The 19,340-nt window shown below is 40.9% G+C and overlaps 1 protein-coding gene across 4 annotated transcripts in view; it reads right to left on the reverse strand.

Moving 5' to 3' along the window:
* Nucleotides 1–19,340, reverse strand: part of PIBF1 (progesterone immunomodulatory binding factor 1) — a 144,079-nt gene that overhangs the window by 38,677 nt on the left and 86,062 nt on the right. For all 4 annotated transcript variants that reach the window (XM_066620022.1, XM_066620021.1, XM_066620020.1 and 1 more), the window contains exons 13-14: nt 19,136–19,226; nt 1,054–1,156 (exon numbers count right to left, since the gene is read on the reverse strand). In XM_066620022.1, the coding sequence (XP_066476119.1) occupies nt 1,054–1,156; nt 19,136–19,226 (194 nt within the window). The remainder of the gene's footprint in view (nt 1–1,053; nt 1,157–19,135; nt 19,227–19,340) is intronic.

Consider the following 19,340-nt stretch of genomic DNA (forward strand, 5'->3'; position numbering starts at 1 on the left):
ATAATTCTTAATTAAACCAACAATAAGTTTTTTTAAAAATTATAATGGAGCAGTCTTCAAACAAAACCGCAGTGTCCCAAAAAAACCTCTCTGTCCCGAGCAGTGCTTACCGTTCTGCTATGGTGCCACATTTCTTTCAAGCTGATCTGGGCATAGGGATGCAGAACGGTCAAAGTCGCTCATGGGGGAAGGGAGGTTTTTTTCTCCAAATGTTGGATCCGGCCCATGGGCTGGGGTTTGGAGAGCCCTGTTGTAATGTAACTTTTCCAAATTGGATTTCCCAAATAGTACTCCGACTAAGAGCTGGTTTTTTAAAATAAGCAAAAGTCCACGATGAATTCTGCTCCTATGCTGAGGTGTAGCTAGGGCATCTGGCATCTGGGACACCTAATTTTCAACACACCCCATACTCCCCCTGGACATTAGAAGGCCTTCTGGAGACCTCCAAAATGTACTTCTGGTTTACGGTGAAAACTGGAAGTGACTTTCTAAGGCCTCCAGGAGGCCTTGTGAAGCTCAGGGTGGTGATGTGTGTGGCCTCCCTGGGCCTCAGAAGGTCTCCTAAAGACACCACACCCTCTCAAGGTGTGGTACCTGGGGAAATGGACCCCCTTAGTTATACCACTGCAGTGATGTCAGAAATTAGTTTTGTGTGCTTAAAATCTCAGGCTTCTGAGATATTTATGAAAAACTGGAGAGTTTGCAGGTAAATGTGTCTTAGTGAATGAAGAATCTGAAAACTGTATTAAAAAAGAAGTACTATTACATGAAAAAAAATACCTCAAGAACATTGAACCAGTTTTGCTAGTTCTTCCCTTGTTCCAAAAACAGAGACTTATCTGTCTAGTCTGTACTTTTGTTTAGTCTGCAAAATAATCTGTCTTTTGATCTCAGCTTTAATACAACACCAGTTTTTCTGAAAGGGGTTAGCATAAACGTGTTTTTCTTAATTATCAAATCGTAACAAATGCATTTAAAATGCTGCTTTAAATTATGAAACATTGCCCATTCAAGATGTATGACTTTTAAAATATTTTAGTTGGGAGTACATACCTCTTGTGAAATCTGGATTACTTGTTTCTTCTGATGCTCCAGATCTTTTGTAAGCAATGAATTTTGCTTCTCTAGCTGTAGTAATCTCCTTGCCAAGTGTACACTGAGCCAATAAAGAAAGGACATCTTAAAACAGAATGTTTTTAAAAATATGATAGTCACACAAAACTTGCCCTTTCTTTACAGTAATTAGTTAACAAGAAAAAAAAAGATAAAATAGAATTATTCATTCTGCCTCATAAGACACCATTGCTTGGACACCAACTGGTCCCTACTACTCTACATTTGTAGAAAACATTCCAAGAACACCACAACACCTGTAGCAAATCTCTGAACTGTCTCCAGGCAACTATGCAAGGCACTTCTCAAAATGTGCTACTTCTCTTTTAGGCAATGTGTTAGTTGACAGGCTAGTAGGGGAGAAAAAGCTGTGGGTAATAATTTTTGTAAATTTATTTTCAAAATTATTCGAAGGGAGGATTAAATATGCTAACTTGTTAGAAGTATATGAGTGTCAGAGAACCTGATAACTGTAAGGGCTGAATGGATATTCAAATTCTTTTTTTACTTCTATGGTTTGAAGCCTGTAGCCCACACATGCAGTTTAAACTAGGTTGGAAGAACAATACTCCCCCTTACTTCCCATAGCATAATCACATTACTTTCCTTACAGCAGCCAACTGCCTGTATCTGTTGCATTTTAGATTATTATCAGAAAGCATCCATGGACCACAAAATTACCTTTAGGCAATCATTACAGAAAAGCCTCTCTCCCAAGTTGCACTTATCTGAGCCGTAGTAAATTATAAAGCCATTGGAGTAAACATATGAAGTAATTTATTTTTATAAAAGAGAAAAAACATGAAACAATATTGTAGAATACGAAGTATGTTTTCTGAGGAGTACATTGTGTGTGTGTTTTGGTAAGTGATATGGATTTATGGCAGTGTTGTATGACTGAACAACTGTCAAACAAATGAATGTATTTGGGATACAGGATGGAATATGTTCTATGTAGGAATAGGGGCAAGAGGTCTTGTTTAAGTGTCAGTAATCTAGAGAGCGTTAAACTGCACTCCATATAGCAAAAGAAAAAATGTTTTTATAAATCTCATTCTAGAGGCTGAACCTCTCTCTTTTCTACTGAGTGTTTTAATATGGAACAATTATGCCCTAAGTTTGGCTACAATGCCAAGCCTTGCGGGCAGCTGGCTGGCCTCTGAGTGAAACAGAAGGTTAGACTTGATGGGCCTGATTCAAGAGGACTCCTATGTTCTTAAAGAAAATCAACCCATTGACTACTAGGCATATCTACATGTTGTCAACTTCAAGGATTACAGGGTGCCTGACCTGCAGATTTCATTATCAGGTTCCGGGAACAGAACCCCCATCAATGTCAAGGTACAACTGTATTTGACAGAAGCCTGCAAGAGAGTATTCCTGTCTTGGGAAGCATCTACTTGATAACGTGTGGCAAGTCCCCTCATTGCCAGCTTTTAGTCACAGTCTGACCTGCCTTTCTTTAGCAACGTTTTCTTGTGCTGTTATGAGTCTTATGGTTGGTGAGTTGTTTCTGGCTGCTGTTTTATAATTTTTGTATTATTTTATTCTGTATTGTTTTAATTTTTACTTGTAAGCCATCTTGCATCCTTGGAGATAAAACAGATTATAAAGATTTAAACTTTAGTATTGTTAGTATTGGCAACCTTCAGTCTCGAAAGACTATGGTATCGCGCTCTGAAAGGTGGTTCTGGCACAGCGTCTAGTGTGGCTGAAAAGGCCAATCCGGGAGTGACACTCCCTTCCACACCGGGAGCAAGTGCAGTCTGTCCCTGGTCTGTCTCCCTGGCTATGGGCCTTCCTTCTTTGCCTCTTAGCCTCAGACTGTTGGCAAAGTGTCTCTTCAAACTGGGAAAGGCCATGCTGCACAGCCTGCCTCCAAGCGGGCCGCTCAGAGGCCAGGGTTTCCCACTTGTTGAGGTCCATCCCTAAGGCCTTCAGATCCCTCTTGCAGATGTCCTTGTATTGCAGCTGTGGTCTACCTGTAGGGCGCTTTCCTTGCACGAGTTCTCCATAGAGGAGATCCTTTGGGATCTGGCCATCATCCATTCTCGCGACATGACCAAGCCAACGCAGGCGTCTCTGTTTCAGCAGTGAATACATGCTAGGGATTCCAGCACGTTCCAGGACTGTGTTGTTTGGAACTTTGTCCTGCCAGGTGATGCCGAGGATGCGTCGGAGGCACCGCATGTGGAAAGCGTTCAGTTTCCTCTCCTGTTGTGAGCGAAGAGTCCATGACTCGCTGCAGTACAGAAGTGTACTCAGGACGCAAGCTCTGTAGACCTGGATCTTGGTATGTTCCGTCAGCTTCTTGTTGGACCAGACTCTCTTTGTGAGTCTGGAAAACGTGGTAGCTGCTTTACCGATGCGCTTGTTTAGCTCGGTATCGAGAGAATGAGTGTCGGAGATCGTTGAGCCAAGGTACACAAAGTCATGGACAACCTCCAGTTCATGCTCAGAGATTGTAATGCAGGGAGGTGAGTCCACATCCTGAACCATGACCTGTGTTTTCTTCAGGCTGATTGTCAGTCCAAAATCTTGGCAGGCCTTGCTAAAACGATCCATGAGCTGCTGGAGATCTTTGGCAGAGTGGGTAGTGACAGCTGCATCGTCGGCAAAGAGGAAGTCACGCAGACATTTCAGCTGGACTTTGGATTTTGCTCTCAGTCTGGAGAGGTTGAAGAGCTTTCCGTCTGATCTGGTCCGGAGATAGATGCCTTCTGTTGCAGTTCCAAAGGCCTGCTTCAGCAGGACAGCGAAGAAAATCCCAAACAAGGTTGGTGCAAGAACACAGCCCTGCTTCACTCCGCTTCGGATGTCAAAAGGGTCTGATGTGGAGCCATCGAAGACAACAGTGCCCTTCATGTCCTTGTGGAAAGATCTGATGATGCTGAGGAGCCTGGGTGGACATCCAATCTTGGGGAGAATCTTGAAGAGGCCGTCTCTGCTGACCAGGTCGAAAGCCTTTGTGAGATCTATGAAGGCTATAAAGAGTGGCTGTCGTTGTTCCCTGCATTTCTCCTGCAGTTGTCTAAGGGAGAATACCATATCAGTGGTGAACCTGTTGGCTCGGAATCCACACTGCGATTCTGGATAGACACTCTCTGCAAGTACCTGGAGCCTCTTTAGTACAACTCGGGCAAACAGCTTTCCTACAACACTAAGGAGAGAGATGCCGCGGTAGTTGTTGCAGTCACCCCTATCACCTTTGTTCTTGTACAGCGTGATGATGTTTGCATCCCTCATGTCTTGAGGTACTCCACCTTCTCTCCAGCAGAGACAGAGGATTTCATGCAGCTCAGCTCCGGGTAGATGGGACTCGTCAGCCTAGGAAGGCAGCTCATCTAAGAGAAGGAAACTCTGACCTCAAACCTCCACTGCCTTGTGGCTACATCCAGTTGTGGAAAAGGCTTCAGGAGTCAACCTCGAGGCAAAATCAGGAGCCGGAGTCCCTGAGGCAGTTCATGGCTGAACACAGTCATGTTCTGGCAACTCCTGCGACGCCGCTGGAACCAACTGTATTGGCTTCTGCCTTTCCATTGGACCATTCCAGCGACGTGGAGAGGGGGGATTTGCTGCATGGGTAACAGCCTATCCTCCATACCTTCTTTATCCAGGCTTCGCGCACTGGAGAGGACACTCCAACTTCGCCATACGGCGTCGGCACAACACGGGAAGCAGCAGTTTACCGGTTATAAGTCTTTGCTCGATTGGCGTAGAGCATGACGCTAGGGGCTGCTTCCGACGGTGGGAGAGATCATTGCATCTCATTGGGCAGCTACCGCCCGCCTTAAGCTGGGCAGTCCCCAGCCAGTAAGGTGTTGCCTCGCCACGGTCCGTTAACCTCATGGGGTGCGTGGGGTTTAGGGTGAAAACCGACAAGCGGATTGACAACTCTGCACCATGCAACAGAAAACAGAAAACTACTGCCCTAAAGCTGGGCACCTGGAACGTTAGGACAATGACACCTGGCTTCTCTGATGACCTGCAAGAAATAGACGATGCACGCAAAACAGCTGTCATCGACATGGAGCTGAGCAGACTGCAGATGGACATCGTCGCCCTTCAAGAGACTAGGCTGCCAGATTCCAGATCTGTCAAGGAGAGAAATTTCTCATTTTTCTGGCAGGGAAAACCACCAAACGAAACCAGATTTAAACTAAGTAACTGAATAAAGGACAAATTGACAAGGCCAGATTGGTACCCAGGAATAAACTACCATAAAACAGGTCCAGAAGTAACAGTGATAAAACACCACTGGTCATCACCTACAGCTTCCAACTAAAGCCACTCCAACACTGGTCATGAACCTATTGATCATTGTGGAGAATGATATTTCCCTCTCACAGGTATTGGATGATAGGCAGACCTTGCTTATAGACAGCTCCCAAATCCAGCAACTATCCAGAAACAGCTACTAACCTACAGGAAGCCACACAAAAGACACATACATCCTGCTGCAAACACAGATGCCAACTCTGTCCCCATACTAACTATAGCAATCTTAGGGGTTCGTTCACTTACTCATCTTCTAGCATGATATAAATCTGATGATGTGGCCACGAGTCTACAAAAGCTTATGCTGAAATAAATATGTGAATCTTTAACATGCTACAAGACTCTTGTTAAGCTTGCTTAAGTCCCACTACAATTTCAATGGGCTTATCTTCATTTGGACTGCACCCACAGAATATGAACACTGTCTCTGTGTCAAATATTCCATTCTCTTGGATGAGCAAAATGCCACCATGTGCAGCCAACTGAAAACTCTTGCATATGAATAATTTCTCTTTATATAAACTGAATTATAATACAAGTAACATACTGGCAGGTCAACTGCAAAAATTTGGATTGTTCCTTTTCATCACAATTTAGTGAGAACAACCCATGTAGGAAGAAGGCCTGTAGGCAGTACTAGAGAATCACTGTAGGATGTCGAGGGTGACACAAATCTGACGCCCCCCCCCAGACCTGCAATGTTGCAATTGGGCTGACTGAACCCACGTCCAGAGTTGTAGGGGCCCACCCCTTTAACTCAGGCCAGTATGCAAGTGGCTGCAGCCGAAAGAACCACCATGGGAAATGAAGCAGCTGAGCTAACAAACCCAAAAGGGCTTTAGAGACAGAGGAGAACAAAAGGAGGGATGGAGCCAGGACAGAGGAGAGGTGGAATCAACCTCCAGACTGATGGTATGGGTCTCTTTGTGAACATCCGCTGCGCAGCAGGAGGGACCCAGGAGTTCCCAGGCCTGTTATCAACTGGGATAAGACCTCTAATCCTGGAGCATCCTCCAAAGAAGCCCAGCCAGCCAACGTCCTATCACCCATCAGAATGAGTGCAACATCTCCCCTATTGGGTCTTGGGCAGGCCTGCCTGTGCAAAGTAGCCACTGGTTCCTGCCCAGCAAGGAGGGCTGAGCTTATACGTAAATAAATGCCAGAAAACTCAAATCTATGTCAGATTAAGAGGGAGCCATTAGGAAGGTCAATGAAACAGAATGCCCAGTGAGGAGGGATTGTTCAGAGGGGGGCTCAGGAAAATTTATCCACTGGGATCCCAGGATGCACTTGTATCACAATAAAGGTGTATTGCAGCAACTTGAGGGTAAGCATCTTCTGTTACTTCTGTCTTGGGGAAGAAAGACCCCAGTAAGTACAACCCATGATACTGAGCTTCCCCCTGGAATGAGGTGGGATCTGTTACACTCGCACACAGATAGGGCTCAATTTAGTCCTTCATTCTTTTTCTCAAGAACAGTGATAGACTACATGTTTGGTGGATGCGTACTTGAAGCTACATGGAATATCCACAAGGTGACAAAAGAATGAATTCTAAGATGATGCCATAGTTAGTCATGAGAATTTGCCAAAGTGTTTGAAAATCTCTGATACACATCAATATAAAGGTCTTGGCTGTTTTAAGATTTAGATTCATATTTTCCTTGTTGAGTATAACATTGTTATGTTAAAAGTAAACCATATCTTTACATAGGCAGAATGAAACTTCCTCTTTGGTACCCCAAACTTAAAATTTACAGTGTGGAATATGCAGGTAGTGTTAAATCTCAGTATACACACTTTTTATAACTTATTTTGCAGCATTAAGTTGGTATGTCGATATGTTTTACCCTATGAAAGATTTATTACTGCAATACTGTAAATGGATTATAAAAGCATTTGAGAGTTTGCATGGAAGGGGCATTAGATGCTTTCACTCAATATATCCAAACTCTTCAAGTCACATGAAGTCTGGTATGACAGCCCCATGTGAGAATGTAATCTGTATTAACCAAGGTTTAATATAGTTGTTTAAACTTTGATAAAGCATGATGGGACAGCATGCCTTTTGTGCCTCTTGAATTGTGTTGTAGCTTGACTGCTTCCTCGGACTGCCCCCCCCCAATGGCTTGATGCTATGTGTTGGGTTTTGCTTTGTTCTGCTTTGTTGTAATGTTTTTGTTTAAAGTTAAACAATTTTTGTTTAAAGTTAAAATCAATGTTTTAATGCTCTATTTGGATTTTTTAAAAAAAACTTATTGTTACAATACATTGTTTCGGTATGGGAAAGGCGGGATATAACTTTTGAAAATTAAAAAATAAATGAATTTCCCAGGCAGACAGACCCTGTTATATAATAATAAAGCAAAAACTATGGTTCTAATCCAAGTTTGTTTGTAGAATTGGCTATGAGTGTTCGTGCCAGGAATACCATAAAGATGCAGGTCTATCAACACACAAACAAGTAGAGGTGGGCATTTGCTTAGGAATCCTGAATGGTCACAGCTCTATAGGATATACCCCCTGAACAAGCAGTGCATCCACACTGTTTATTGTTGCAAATAAGCATATACGCAGTTAACACACTTGCTGTGTAAAGTGTGAATCTTTTTTGGGACGAAGAAGAACGAAAACAGCATGAATGCTGAAAATGATTCCATTTTTAGAACTACTTCCATGCTGATTCAGATGTTTTAGTTCACTTTGAAAAGCAAATTGGGTAAAAAGAATTACCTTGTGTCTTGCTTTTCGCTTGAAGGTCATAAACAAAACTACAAATATGTATAGACAGGAAATCTTCTTTGCCGTTTTCAAACCAAATTTGACTGAAATGAGCACTTTATATGCTGAAGTTCAGTCAAGCACAGTAAATGGTTTTCTGTTTCAAACAAGCTGGGCCTTGGAATGCGTACAATACCTTAGTGTGTCCACAGAAGAGAGTTTATGCCAGTCATTACCTCTTTGGGAAATGTTTGCTTGTACTTGGTGCAAAACAGAGGGGTACATGTAATGTGCATTTACAGCAGTGTGACTTGAAGCTGAAGTGCTGTAGGAGGTATTAAGAAAAAGAACAGGCAGCTAGCCATAGAAAAACACAAAGTAAAGTTTCCTAGTAACTTCATTTCTATAGACAAGTATAGCTTTCAATTGCTTGAAGTTTACTGCAGCAGCACAGATACGGTTTAGCTTTTTAGCATGTACAGGCGCCCACCGCTTAACAATGTTTCGCTTACTGACAGACCGCAAATATGATGGTGGTCAAAGCACAATAAAGATGCTTTTAATGAGGCAATTGCACCTCCCATAGCCTGCAGCAGAGTGTCTGTTTACACAACAGTGAGGCTCTTAATGAAAAGAAGAGGCCATCTATCTCCAGTAGCCTGTGCAACCACCTAGTGTCTGGCAGGGAGTGTCTGTTTATACAACAAAGGCAATAGGTTGGACTGAATGCTCACTTAATAACCTAATCGCATAACAATGGGGATAGGAGAACGTATTCCCATTGTTAAGTGGTGCACACCTGTATTTTAATAGATGAAAAGAATAACAGGAGACATACAGCCACATCTATTTAAGCAACAGATTTTTTTCAAAATGGGACTGACTACGAAGTAGCATATGACAGGTGTTGAGTTTTTAACTCTGCCAGAGTGAGCCTTGCTAAGCTTTTATTTTGGTAAAGTCTTGGTTTAAGACGCAACAGAAACGCTGTCCTCATTCGGATCACATCTTACTGTTCCACCAGGTGCCGCGTGTAGTCCTCCTTGATTGGGCAACAGTGATGCTCTGGGGCAGTCATGTCTGCTGCCTGGTATTGCACATGGCGCCCAGGTGGAAAAGTAAGGTCCGCTCACCGGGTTTGTGCAATCTGGCCCTTAGGACAGGGTTTTGACAGCCCTTGTTTAAGGCTTGGGCTGTAAACACCATAGATTTTTTTCTTTAGTACAGTACTAAATAAGAGCTAAACTGAATTACCATTTTCAGAGGAAATAGTATCTGACCCCCATGTAATGCAGAAGGGAATTAAATGGTCCATAGGAGTGGCAGAGGAGAATACTGTTGACCAGTGTTTGTGGTTAATGAAGCAGTAGCAAAAGCAGTTTAACAGAAAGGTTGCTTCTGCGGATTGATTTCTTCACCATTAGCCAACCCACAAGCCTATTAACAGCTTCTTCAGCTCTGTCCCTATGGAGAGAAGAGCCTGGAGTCCAGAATGTATCAACTGCCTGAAGCGACTGTTCCCCCCACTAATGTATCCCTAATTATACTCAGAGACATCACTAGGGTTTGTCACCCGGTGCAAGAGATCATTGTGTAACCCCCATGATGAACCTCCTCCTACACCAGACCAAACAGAATAAATTACAATATCATATGCACAGTCTTAATGCAGTGGCAGCATTAAAGTTGGTGTAACTCCTACTGACTTTATTTCAACATATATTAGTAAAGAACACCCAAGAAATTGATAACCAAAAACTAGTGGTGAACTTGATGACACAAAACTGAATAATAGAATTTTAGAGTTGGAAGAGACCTAAAAGGTCATCTCGTTCAACCCCCTGCATGCAGAAGGAAATCCTACTAGAGCATCCTCCTAGGTGCTTGTTGAGCATCTGCTTGAAGATTTCCGGTGAGAGAGAATCCTCTCTGCAATCTGTTCCACAGAATTTTTTCCTGATGTCCAATCGAAATCTCTTCTCTTGCAATTTGTACCCATTGGATTTAGTTCTACTTTCAGAGACAGTTGAGCACAAATTTGTCCCTTCTTCCATATGACAGGCCTCCAGGTATTTGAAGAGCACTATTATATCCCCTCTCGGCCTTCTCTTCTCCAGGCTGAACACACCCCCTTAACCTTTCCTCATAGGGCTTGTTCTCCAGACCTCTGATCATCCTTGTTGCTCTCCTCTGAACCTGCTCCAGTTTGGCTGCATCTTTCTTAAAATGAGGTGCCCAGAATTGGACACAGTAGTTCAAGTGAGGTCTAACCAGTGCAGAGTAAAGCAGAAACACAACTTCTCACAACTTGGAAGCTACAGTACTACTAATGCAGGCTAAAATGGCATTTACCTTCTTTGCAGCGGCATCACAGTGCCGATTCACGCTCATTTTGTGATCCACTGCAACTCCAAGATCCTTCTCACATATTGTGCTGCCAAGCCAGGTATTTCCCATTCTATACCAGTGTCTTTGGTTATTTTTGCCTAAGTGCAAAACCATGCATTTGTCCCTGTTGAACTTTATCTTATTCATTTCAGCTCAGTATTCCATTTTATCTAGGTCATCCTGAAGGCTTCTACTGTCTTCTATTGTGTTTGCTACTCCTCCAGCATGGTGCCATCCGCAAATTTGATGGTCCTCTTGCATCCCTTCATCCAAGTCACTGATGAAGATGTTAAAGAGAACCAGCCCCAGACAGAGCCCTGGGGCACCCCACTCAAAACCGTCTTCCAGGTTGACACAAAGCCATTGACAAACATCCTTTGTGTCTGGATGTCCGACTAGTTGCAAATCCACCTAATGATTGTATCATCTAGCCTATATTTTACCAACTTACTGATTAGGATGTCACATTGAACCTTGTCAAATGCTTTACTTTTAGATATCTTTTAGGCCCGCCTCCCACTTTCCGCCCGCCTGCCCACCCCCAGGGCAGGGGTATGTTTCCCCTTACTTCTAGCTGAGCCCTATCCCACGCTGGATACTGCACAAGCCTCTTGGCTTGCCTATTCCAGCGCAGGGTAGGATTGCGCCCTAATTCTACCATCTTCCATTCAGCTCCATCAACCACAATGTTCTTGCTTTGTGTTGTAAACAAAAGCATTTTCCCAAGAGTCTGAGTGCGGGCACAATACCACTTCTCCATAAGAGACGTGCTTTAGGGGAAAACATTTTGGACACCCTGCAACCATTGGCAAGTGAAGTTATTTCAAAATAAAGCAAATAGTAAGCTGGAAAAACATTCAGGGAACAAGGTGGCTCTTAAAGCTTCCCCAAATTACGAAACAACTCAGCAGCAAGAGGAAAAACAATTCAGGACCACATGGTCTCACAGAGTCCTTAGCAGAGGACTTGCATGGAAAAAAAAACTTAAGGACAAAAAAATCAGAACTTCTCTACTGACAATTCAGTAAAGTCTTCACACTGACAAACCAAAGATGGGACATACAACCTGATTTGTTGCAGTGAAGGAAAAGTTGGATGGCACTCTGCCTTTAATCCCATCAAAATAAGTACTGGGACAAGGAGCTGGAAATGCATTTCCAATCCCATAATAAAGCATTTAAGTCTGCAGAGAACTGACAATAGTTTGTATTAAGGAGGTATAAACATAAAAGCTTCAGGTACTTGAAGGGGTTCGGAATTTTCAGCCCTAGGGAATAGCCCCAGAGGAGGTTGCAAAGCAGCAAATTGCTTTTGCTCTTATATTTGAGGTGTACTTCTCACATGCTTATTATTATGCTGAACGGTTTAAAAATCCTTCCACAATTGATAGGTAAGGTAATTATTAAACTCTTATTGAGAGACAACTTGTATTCCACGAATCTTGAATTTACAGAAGTACAAAAGCTAGTACATTCCTGAGGAGTTGAATCAGCTCTAAATAGTCTCAAACCAGAAAACAGAGTAATCAGTAGTAGTAGTAGCTTAGTGAAAACAAAAGTATTTGCAGTACTCAGGGCCAAAGACTATTAGGTCTTTGAAGAAAGCAGCACCATGAATTGGGTTCAGAAAGCAACAGAAGGCCAGTGTAGACATGCAAGAATTGAAATCCCTGTGGCCTACTCACAGGAAGATGACAGAACACAGCATCCTTTCCTGCAACACACCCATATATTCTACACACATTGGAGACTCAAGGGCTGAATTTGAAAATTGCAGGGAGGAGGCTATTTATTGAATTATCAGTTTGGCCTTTATGCAATTTTTCTGCAGTTTGGGGCCTCTTGAAGTTTTTAGTGTAGATCTAATGCTGGCTGAACATAAATGCCCCACGGGCTCAAATGCTGACCTCCCTGCACCAGCTTCAGCACTTCTTTCCTTTTTGTGTGTGTGCAAACTGCCCCTTTAAGCTATAAATAATGTCATGTATGTACAAAGCTTAATGCTAACCAGGGAAGGTCAAATCAGAGCTTGAAAACCAAGTTCCAGGTTATCATTGGAAACGACAGTAAACTTCAAAAAATGAAGAGGGGAATTCATGAAAAAAGGGAACAAGTGTATGAGCTCACAGAGTAATCCCAATTTATAAAACTTAACTATACTTAAGAGATTAGGTAATGTTATGTCTGTAGCACAAGGTAGGGAGAATCCATTATTAGAACATAAGTTTGATTTTGTTTCAGCATTGGATTAGAATTGCAGCTTATAAACTAAACCAAACTTTGTTATTCCTAGAATTTCTCTAACAATAGCTTGGCTTTTCAGAAAAGGGAAAAAAGGGGGTCCCCGTATCCGTGGATCCTGTATCCGCAGTTTCACTGCAGCCCCTTGTACCCCCCTGCCTACCCAGGGCTACTGTGGCCCTATTAATGCCTTTTAAAGGCATAAAAATGTCACTTTGTTTTGCCTAAAAACTGGACATTGTGGTTTTTTTCTTTTAACAGTCATTCTGAGCCCCTGAAAATTTCTTACTCATTTTCGTACTGATGTAGGAAATTTGTGACCTGTTTAGCAGTAGTAATGACTACTACTAAACAGAAAAATCAAGATTTCTTACATGAGCAAGAAATTTTCACTTCCTACATTTCCTTGAACCCCATATCACATGTAAAGGCATGCCCTAGTATCCGCAGGGTTACGTTCTGGAAACCCACGCGGATACCGGGAACTGGGAACTGCAGAGAAAGAGAGAGAGAGAGAGAAATATTATATGCAGAACAGAATAGAATAGAATCCTTTATTGGCATATATTATTTATATATAGATCAATAAGGACTGATCTCTCTCTCTTTCAAATTTACTGAGTTGTATTTCCAAATTCAGAGGATACTGTTCTTATGTCAGTAACAATTCAGTCACTAGCTAATAAAAAGCTATTAGCATTAGCTTTGATTCATTTTCTGCCATCCTATTACATTTATGTACTGAAGCTTCAGCAATTTAACAATTTAAATTTAAAATCTATTTCTCTGCCCCATGTCTTTCGTTTTGATCTTTCTTTTTTCTTCCTCTCCCAAGCTGCCTTTTCTTCATTGCTCTTATTACCAGTGTGCTTGCCCCCTCACCCATAACATCCTGCTGAATTATTCCTTATAATGATGGAACATTCATTTGAAATTAAATATTTCACATCTTTTTGAAAGACAGAAAGGTAGGCCCCTTAATCTGGCATGACAGTAAATGTAAAAGTGAACTGCAGTATAAGAGAGGAAGCAAGGAAGTACAAATAAAACACTCAGAAAAGGCTGGGAAGAATACCTTACTAGAATGAGAGCAAAAGATCTGGAATCAAAAGAGGCTCCAGGTTGGCAATTTTTCTTTCTGACAGTTGCCCATCATGTCTCATTAAATATTTAAGAATGTATAAGCTATCTTTCCACAAAATTCCAAGCTTACTAACAACTAAACATTAAAACATTAATAGCAAGCAACAGCAGATAAACACAATTTTTTTTTTTAAACCATAACCTCAGGTGTTTCCCAAACTGTGAGTCCTAACCTACTAATGGGTTACCACCTGATTTTTGGTGGATTGCAAACAGCCTGTTTTAGCACCAGGACCCACTTTAAAAAATGATAATCTATTGCGACCCACTAGAAAAAAGAGATCTAGAAAGAAAAAATATTTTATTTATCAATAATAATATATCATATGAATAATAATTGATAATTAATTAATAATGAATATTAATAATAATTATTCATTATTCATATTAATAATAATTATTAAACATGCTAATGCTTTCACGGCTGGAATCCATGTTAAACTAGAAAAGTTTTTTGGGCTGGGTGCCATAGCGTCCAGCCCGAAAAACTGTTTATAGTTCAATAATTATTATTCATTATTATAAATGAATAATAATAATCCTGTGGTACTGAGGTGGCTAGAGACCTTACATATAGTATAGGGATGAAGGCATTGCTTGACTCTACCTAGAAATTGAGTGTAAGGAAAGTTCCCCCAAACCTTTATTGATAGTCATTCCAGGGTACCCAGAAGGCTGACCTGGAGAACAAGATGTAAAGTTAGGGACTTCCAGCCCAGACAAAAGGCTGAAACTGGGTACATGCATGATCTACAGCATGTAAATTACTAGAGCAGTGGTTCCAAAACTTTTTAGCCCTGGGACCCACTTTTTAAAATGACAGTATCAGGAACCACCTAGGTTTACCAGACTTAAAAAAAGGAGATGTAGAAAGAAACAATATTTTATTTATTTATAAGTAATAATAACCAGAAAAAACCCTCACACATTTATCTTCCTATATTTACACAAGCTTTCAAACTGCAGGAGCTGAGCTCTTTGCAGGGTAATTAGCAACTACAGTATCTGATTTTTGAATAGCCTTAGGGCTTGAGCCATTTAGTTATCTGATTTCCATCACCCTTTGGCTAACCACCAAAAATTAGGCCATGGTTTGGAAACCACTGTACTACAGAAAATTGGAAAATGTGACATTTTAATTTTGGGGTATTAACCCTTTAATTTTGAAGATTAAACCATTTTTGTCCTACCCACAGGTGTACACATTTGGTCCCTGTAGTGCATATGCAATGTTGGGCAGAAATGGTTTAACATAGGTTAGCATTTCAGCTACCGCTTTTCTTCTGCAAACTGATCAAGGGTGCTTGCAAAGTTTTTTAAAAAAATTTTGAAAAACCTTTTGTGACCCACCAAAAATTGGCTCGTGACAACTTGGGAAACACTGCACTAGTGGGTGCCCTGTTCTTTTCCTGCTGAAATTACTATTAGGAAAGAAAGATCCTGATATACAGTTCTTATTGGTTGGAATGGCACATGCGCAGATTATCCCTTTGGGGAGAAGGGCGGGATAAAAATAAAGTTTTATTATTATTATTATTATTATTATTATTATTATTATTATTATTATTATCCCTACCAAAGGAAGCTATGATTCTGCTGCTGCCACCTGCTGGATTTGCCTTCAGTTGCAACATTCTCCATTTCTGTGTTGTAGCCAAGCAAGCACAGGTACTCTGAACAATGTACTGCACCTGTGGATTACTGGATTTAGGAGATATCTGTGTGTTTATTTAAACCAGTGTTTTGTTTCTTAAATTTTAATAAACACTGTTGCTTTATCCCATCTCACATATGGTGCTGAAAGACCACTGTCCAAACTACACTGTTGGCCCAAACTGAAGTCTCCGTTTTGCTTGGGTCAGGGTTAGAATCAGAACGGAATAATAGAAAGTATACTGAAGATATTGAACCTGGCTTTTAAAAAAAAATTATTTTTAAAAAATTAAATAATAATCTCTAAACCTATAAAAATATTTTCTTTTAAAAAGGAGATTTTTGCCAGGCTTAATATCTTGAGTAATGAAATAAATAAATAATAGGCAGTCACAGAAAGAAAGAAAGAAAGAAAGAAAGAAAGAAAGAAAGAAAGAAAGAAAGAAAGAAAGAAAGAAAGAAAGAAAGAAAGAAAGAAAGAAAGAAAGAAAGAAAGAAAGAAAGTCTTAGTACAGACAGAAGTATTTACAGTTAGTATCAATGGTAAATCTATTCTTGTGGATACTGAAAATGAAGATATTTTCTGGACAGTGTTAGACTAGTCCTATATTGGTCTCAGGGGTGTTCAGAATCTGAAACCTAAAAGCAACAATGCAGAGTTATGGTATATGGGAAAATATGTAATGATTGCTAGAAGATGCCTTCAGAAGAATGCATTGTAAGACAGAATAAAATATCAGCTTTGCTCCAGGCAGACAATTAATGTTTGGCCGCATAATGCAGTGAATGAAATCTCTAAACCTATAAAATAATACTTATAGTACAATCCTATGCATATCTACACTTAAGTAAGTTCCATTGTGTTCAGTGGAGTTTACTTCCAGGAACATATGTACAAGCTTGATTCATTTTATTTGAAAGGAGAAAGTGCAGTATTTTTTAAAAGGCAAGTGGTACGGGATAAAACATTTAGCATGGGTCACAACCCAACTTCTGTGTATAACAGAAAATTCAAATTCTATATGGTGTTCTCTTAGTGACGGTGGCATTTTTTTTTTTTTTTACAGAAAATATTTTGTAAATTTAATTTTGATGTAGATTTCATCAAACAATGGTTAAGGTACAAATGATAGAAGCAGATCTATGATAGGAACCCCCTACAGGTTTTTGTTTTTTTTAACTATCTTTGCAACTTTGGGAGAGAGGTAGAATTGAATCAAGAGGCAGTGGAAAGATTGGTTTTTATTTTAATTAAAAAAAACAATTGTTTCCCTGCCCTATTTTCAAGATGTTAATCCCCCTCCCCTGAGGCTATTGTTTGCCCCATAACACCCCCTTGAAAACCTTTTCACAAACAGTAGGAGATATGATCAGAGCTCTTTCACAATAAAGTCTAGTTTGACCTGCAGAAATACACTGAAATTGTATCTTTTAAACAAAATGCATCACATTATCTATTTAAACAAGGTTTTTCTGCTACAGCTGTGACTCTAATCAATGAAAGATCAACTGGATTAAAAAAAATTAGGTTTTTATATGAAAAAATCTATCATTTATGTAAATTTGGTTAACAATAAATATAGCTATTCACATGCACACGAACATTTACCCTAGAATTTGATATTTAATTAAGAATTAACAAACACATTTAACAGTACAATCAGATGCATGTTTACTCAAATGCTGTTCAGTCAGACGGACTCCCAAGAGAGTGCACAGGAGTGAGTGCAAGTTATTTTTAATACTTAGAATTTATTTTTATATTCAAAATATGCTTAAAAAACAGGAGGAAGATTATGGGATTTGTGAAAAGGTCATTGACAATTGCTTAGAATTAGAGAATGATGCCACTGGAAAGAACAATAAAAATCATAAACCCATAATGAGATTTTTGTCCTTCCATAGCAAAACCTCTCATAAATCAAGTTCCCTATCTCCCAAAGAACTCACATGATCTAAATCACAGAGCAGAAGAAGCAGAAAGGTGGAGCAAGGAAACCACAGTATGGGTGCAATTCTAAGCTGAGCGGGAAGCAGGCAGGCTAGTGGGCCTGCACTGCATCCAGTGCAAGTTTGGAGCCAAAAGCAGCACAGTCCGAAGCAAGGGGAAACATTTCCCCTTACCCTGTGTTGCACGGCAGCGGCCCCAATGGGTCTACTCAGATCTGCACCATCTGACAAAGTGGGGCATATCTGAGCAGCCCGGAGCCGCGCTGTGCTGTCCAGGAACGGGGTCAGGATCTGGCAAAATTTTTGCTCCCTGCCCTTCCCCCAGAAGGCCCACCACCTGCCCACCCTCCCCTGCCCTGAAATGCCTCCTTCTCATGTCCTCCCTGCCCTCTCCACGTCCCACCCATACCTGTTTCAGCCAAGATCAGCCAACGCAACTCACCTTCTCCCTGGGGTCCGTAGAACCTGGCACACGTCCTCTCTCCCCAACAAGTGGCGCAAAAGTGCTTTATGGCAGTTTTGAGACACTCCCGGGACAGTGCACGGGACTGGTTTTGGCCCAAGGGCCTTCTAGGATTGCAACCTATGTTGAAAGCTGCTTGCTAACTCGGCAAGGGGTAGATCAATGGAGCCTTTCCTCCCAAATATGGTGTGCTTTCCAGTGGCTCTTGCTGGTGCCTTTTTTTAGACTGTGAGCTTTCTGAGGATAGGGAACCATTTATTGATTTATTTTGCTATGTGAATGCTTTGTGAACTATTGTTGAAAAGCAGTAAATAAGTACTCATAATGATAATAATATTCATAATAATCTTTTGATCACAAGATATCAAGATTTGAGAGTAGCTTGGGCGTCTTTGGGAGAATAAGGTCAATACTGCACCAGTTGTCATTGGAGCCCTTGAAGTATTGCCTAGAAATCTGAAGAAACACCTTGACATTCTTGGCCTTCAGCAAATTACACCAGCTCAGTTTCAGTAAACAATGTTGTTGGGAACAGCAAGAATCCCACAAAGACACCTCTGGGATTCCCAGGTTCTTGGTTAGATTCTGAATTGTAGTCTATAACCAGCCCAGCATAGGCTGTGATGAAATATAACAACAACGTGTATGAAAAATGAGAGCTCTAGCCATGAAGCCCAGTACCAGTCTACAGTGACAACTGAACTAGCAATTGTCAACACCAGTGGTTCCCAATCTTTTTAGCACCAGGATCCACTTTTTTAAGCAACGCTGTATCAGGACCCACGTAAGTTTACTAGACTTAGAGAGGATCTAGAAAGAAATATTTAAATTATTTATTTCTAAGTACTGTAATAATAACCAGAAAAAAGACCCTCAAATATTGATCTCCCTATATTTACACAGGCTTGCAAACTGCAGGAGCTGAGCTCTTTGCAGGATAATTAGCTACAGTATCTGATTTTTGAATAGCTTCCGGGCTTGAGACAATTAGTTATCCGATCTTTCCATCACTCTTTGGCAATCCACCAAAAATCAGGTTGCGGCCCATCAGTGGGTTCCAACCCACAGTTTGGGAACCACTGGTCTACACAATGGATTTTCAAAGAGCTTTCTCTTGCACACAAAAGTTTATAACAGAAAAGAAAGCAATGCAGGCAACACATTTGCAAGCTAACACTCTTTGTACCTTTGCTTCAGACGTCTTTTGGCTGTAGTAGGAACATTTGCACCATATCCATAGGAGAACAGCACTCTTTCTGCTTCATCTTCATTTTCAACTATTAAAAATACAAAAAAGTGGCTTTTACAGAAGCTTTCCAAAGAAAGACACTAGCAAATGGACAAACGAAGGAATACTAGCAAATGGACAATGAAAAGAAACAGGATACTGG

The sequence above is a fragment of the Tiliqua scincoides genome, chromosome 3 (genome assembly GCF_035046505.1).
Source record: "Tiliqua scincoides isolate rTilSci1 chromosome 3, rTilSci1.hap2, whole genome shotgun sequence".
NCBI lineage: Eukaryota > Metazoa > Chordata > Lepidosauria > Squamata > Scincidae > Tiliqua > Tiliqua scincoides.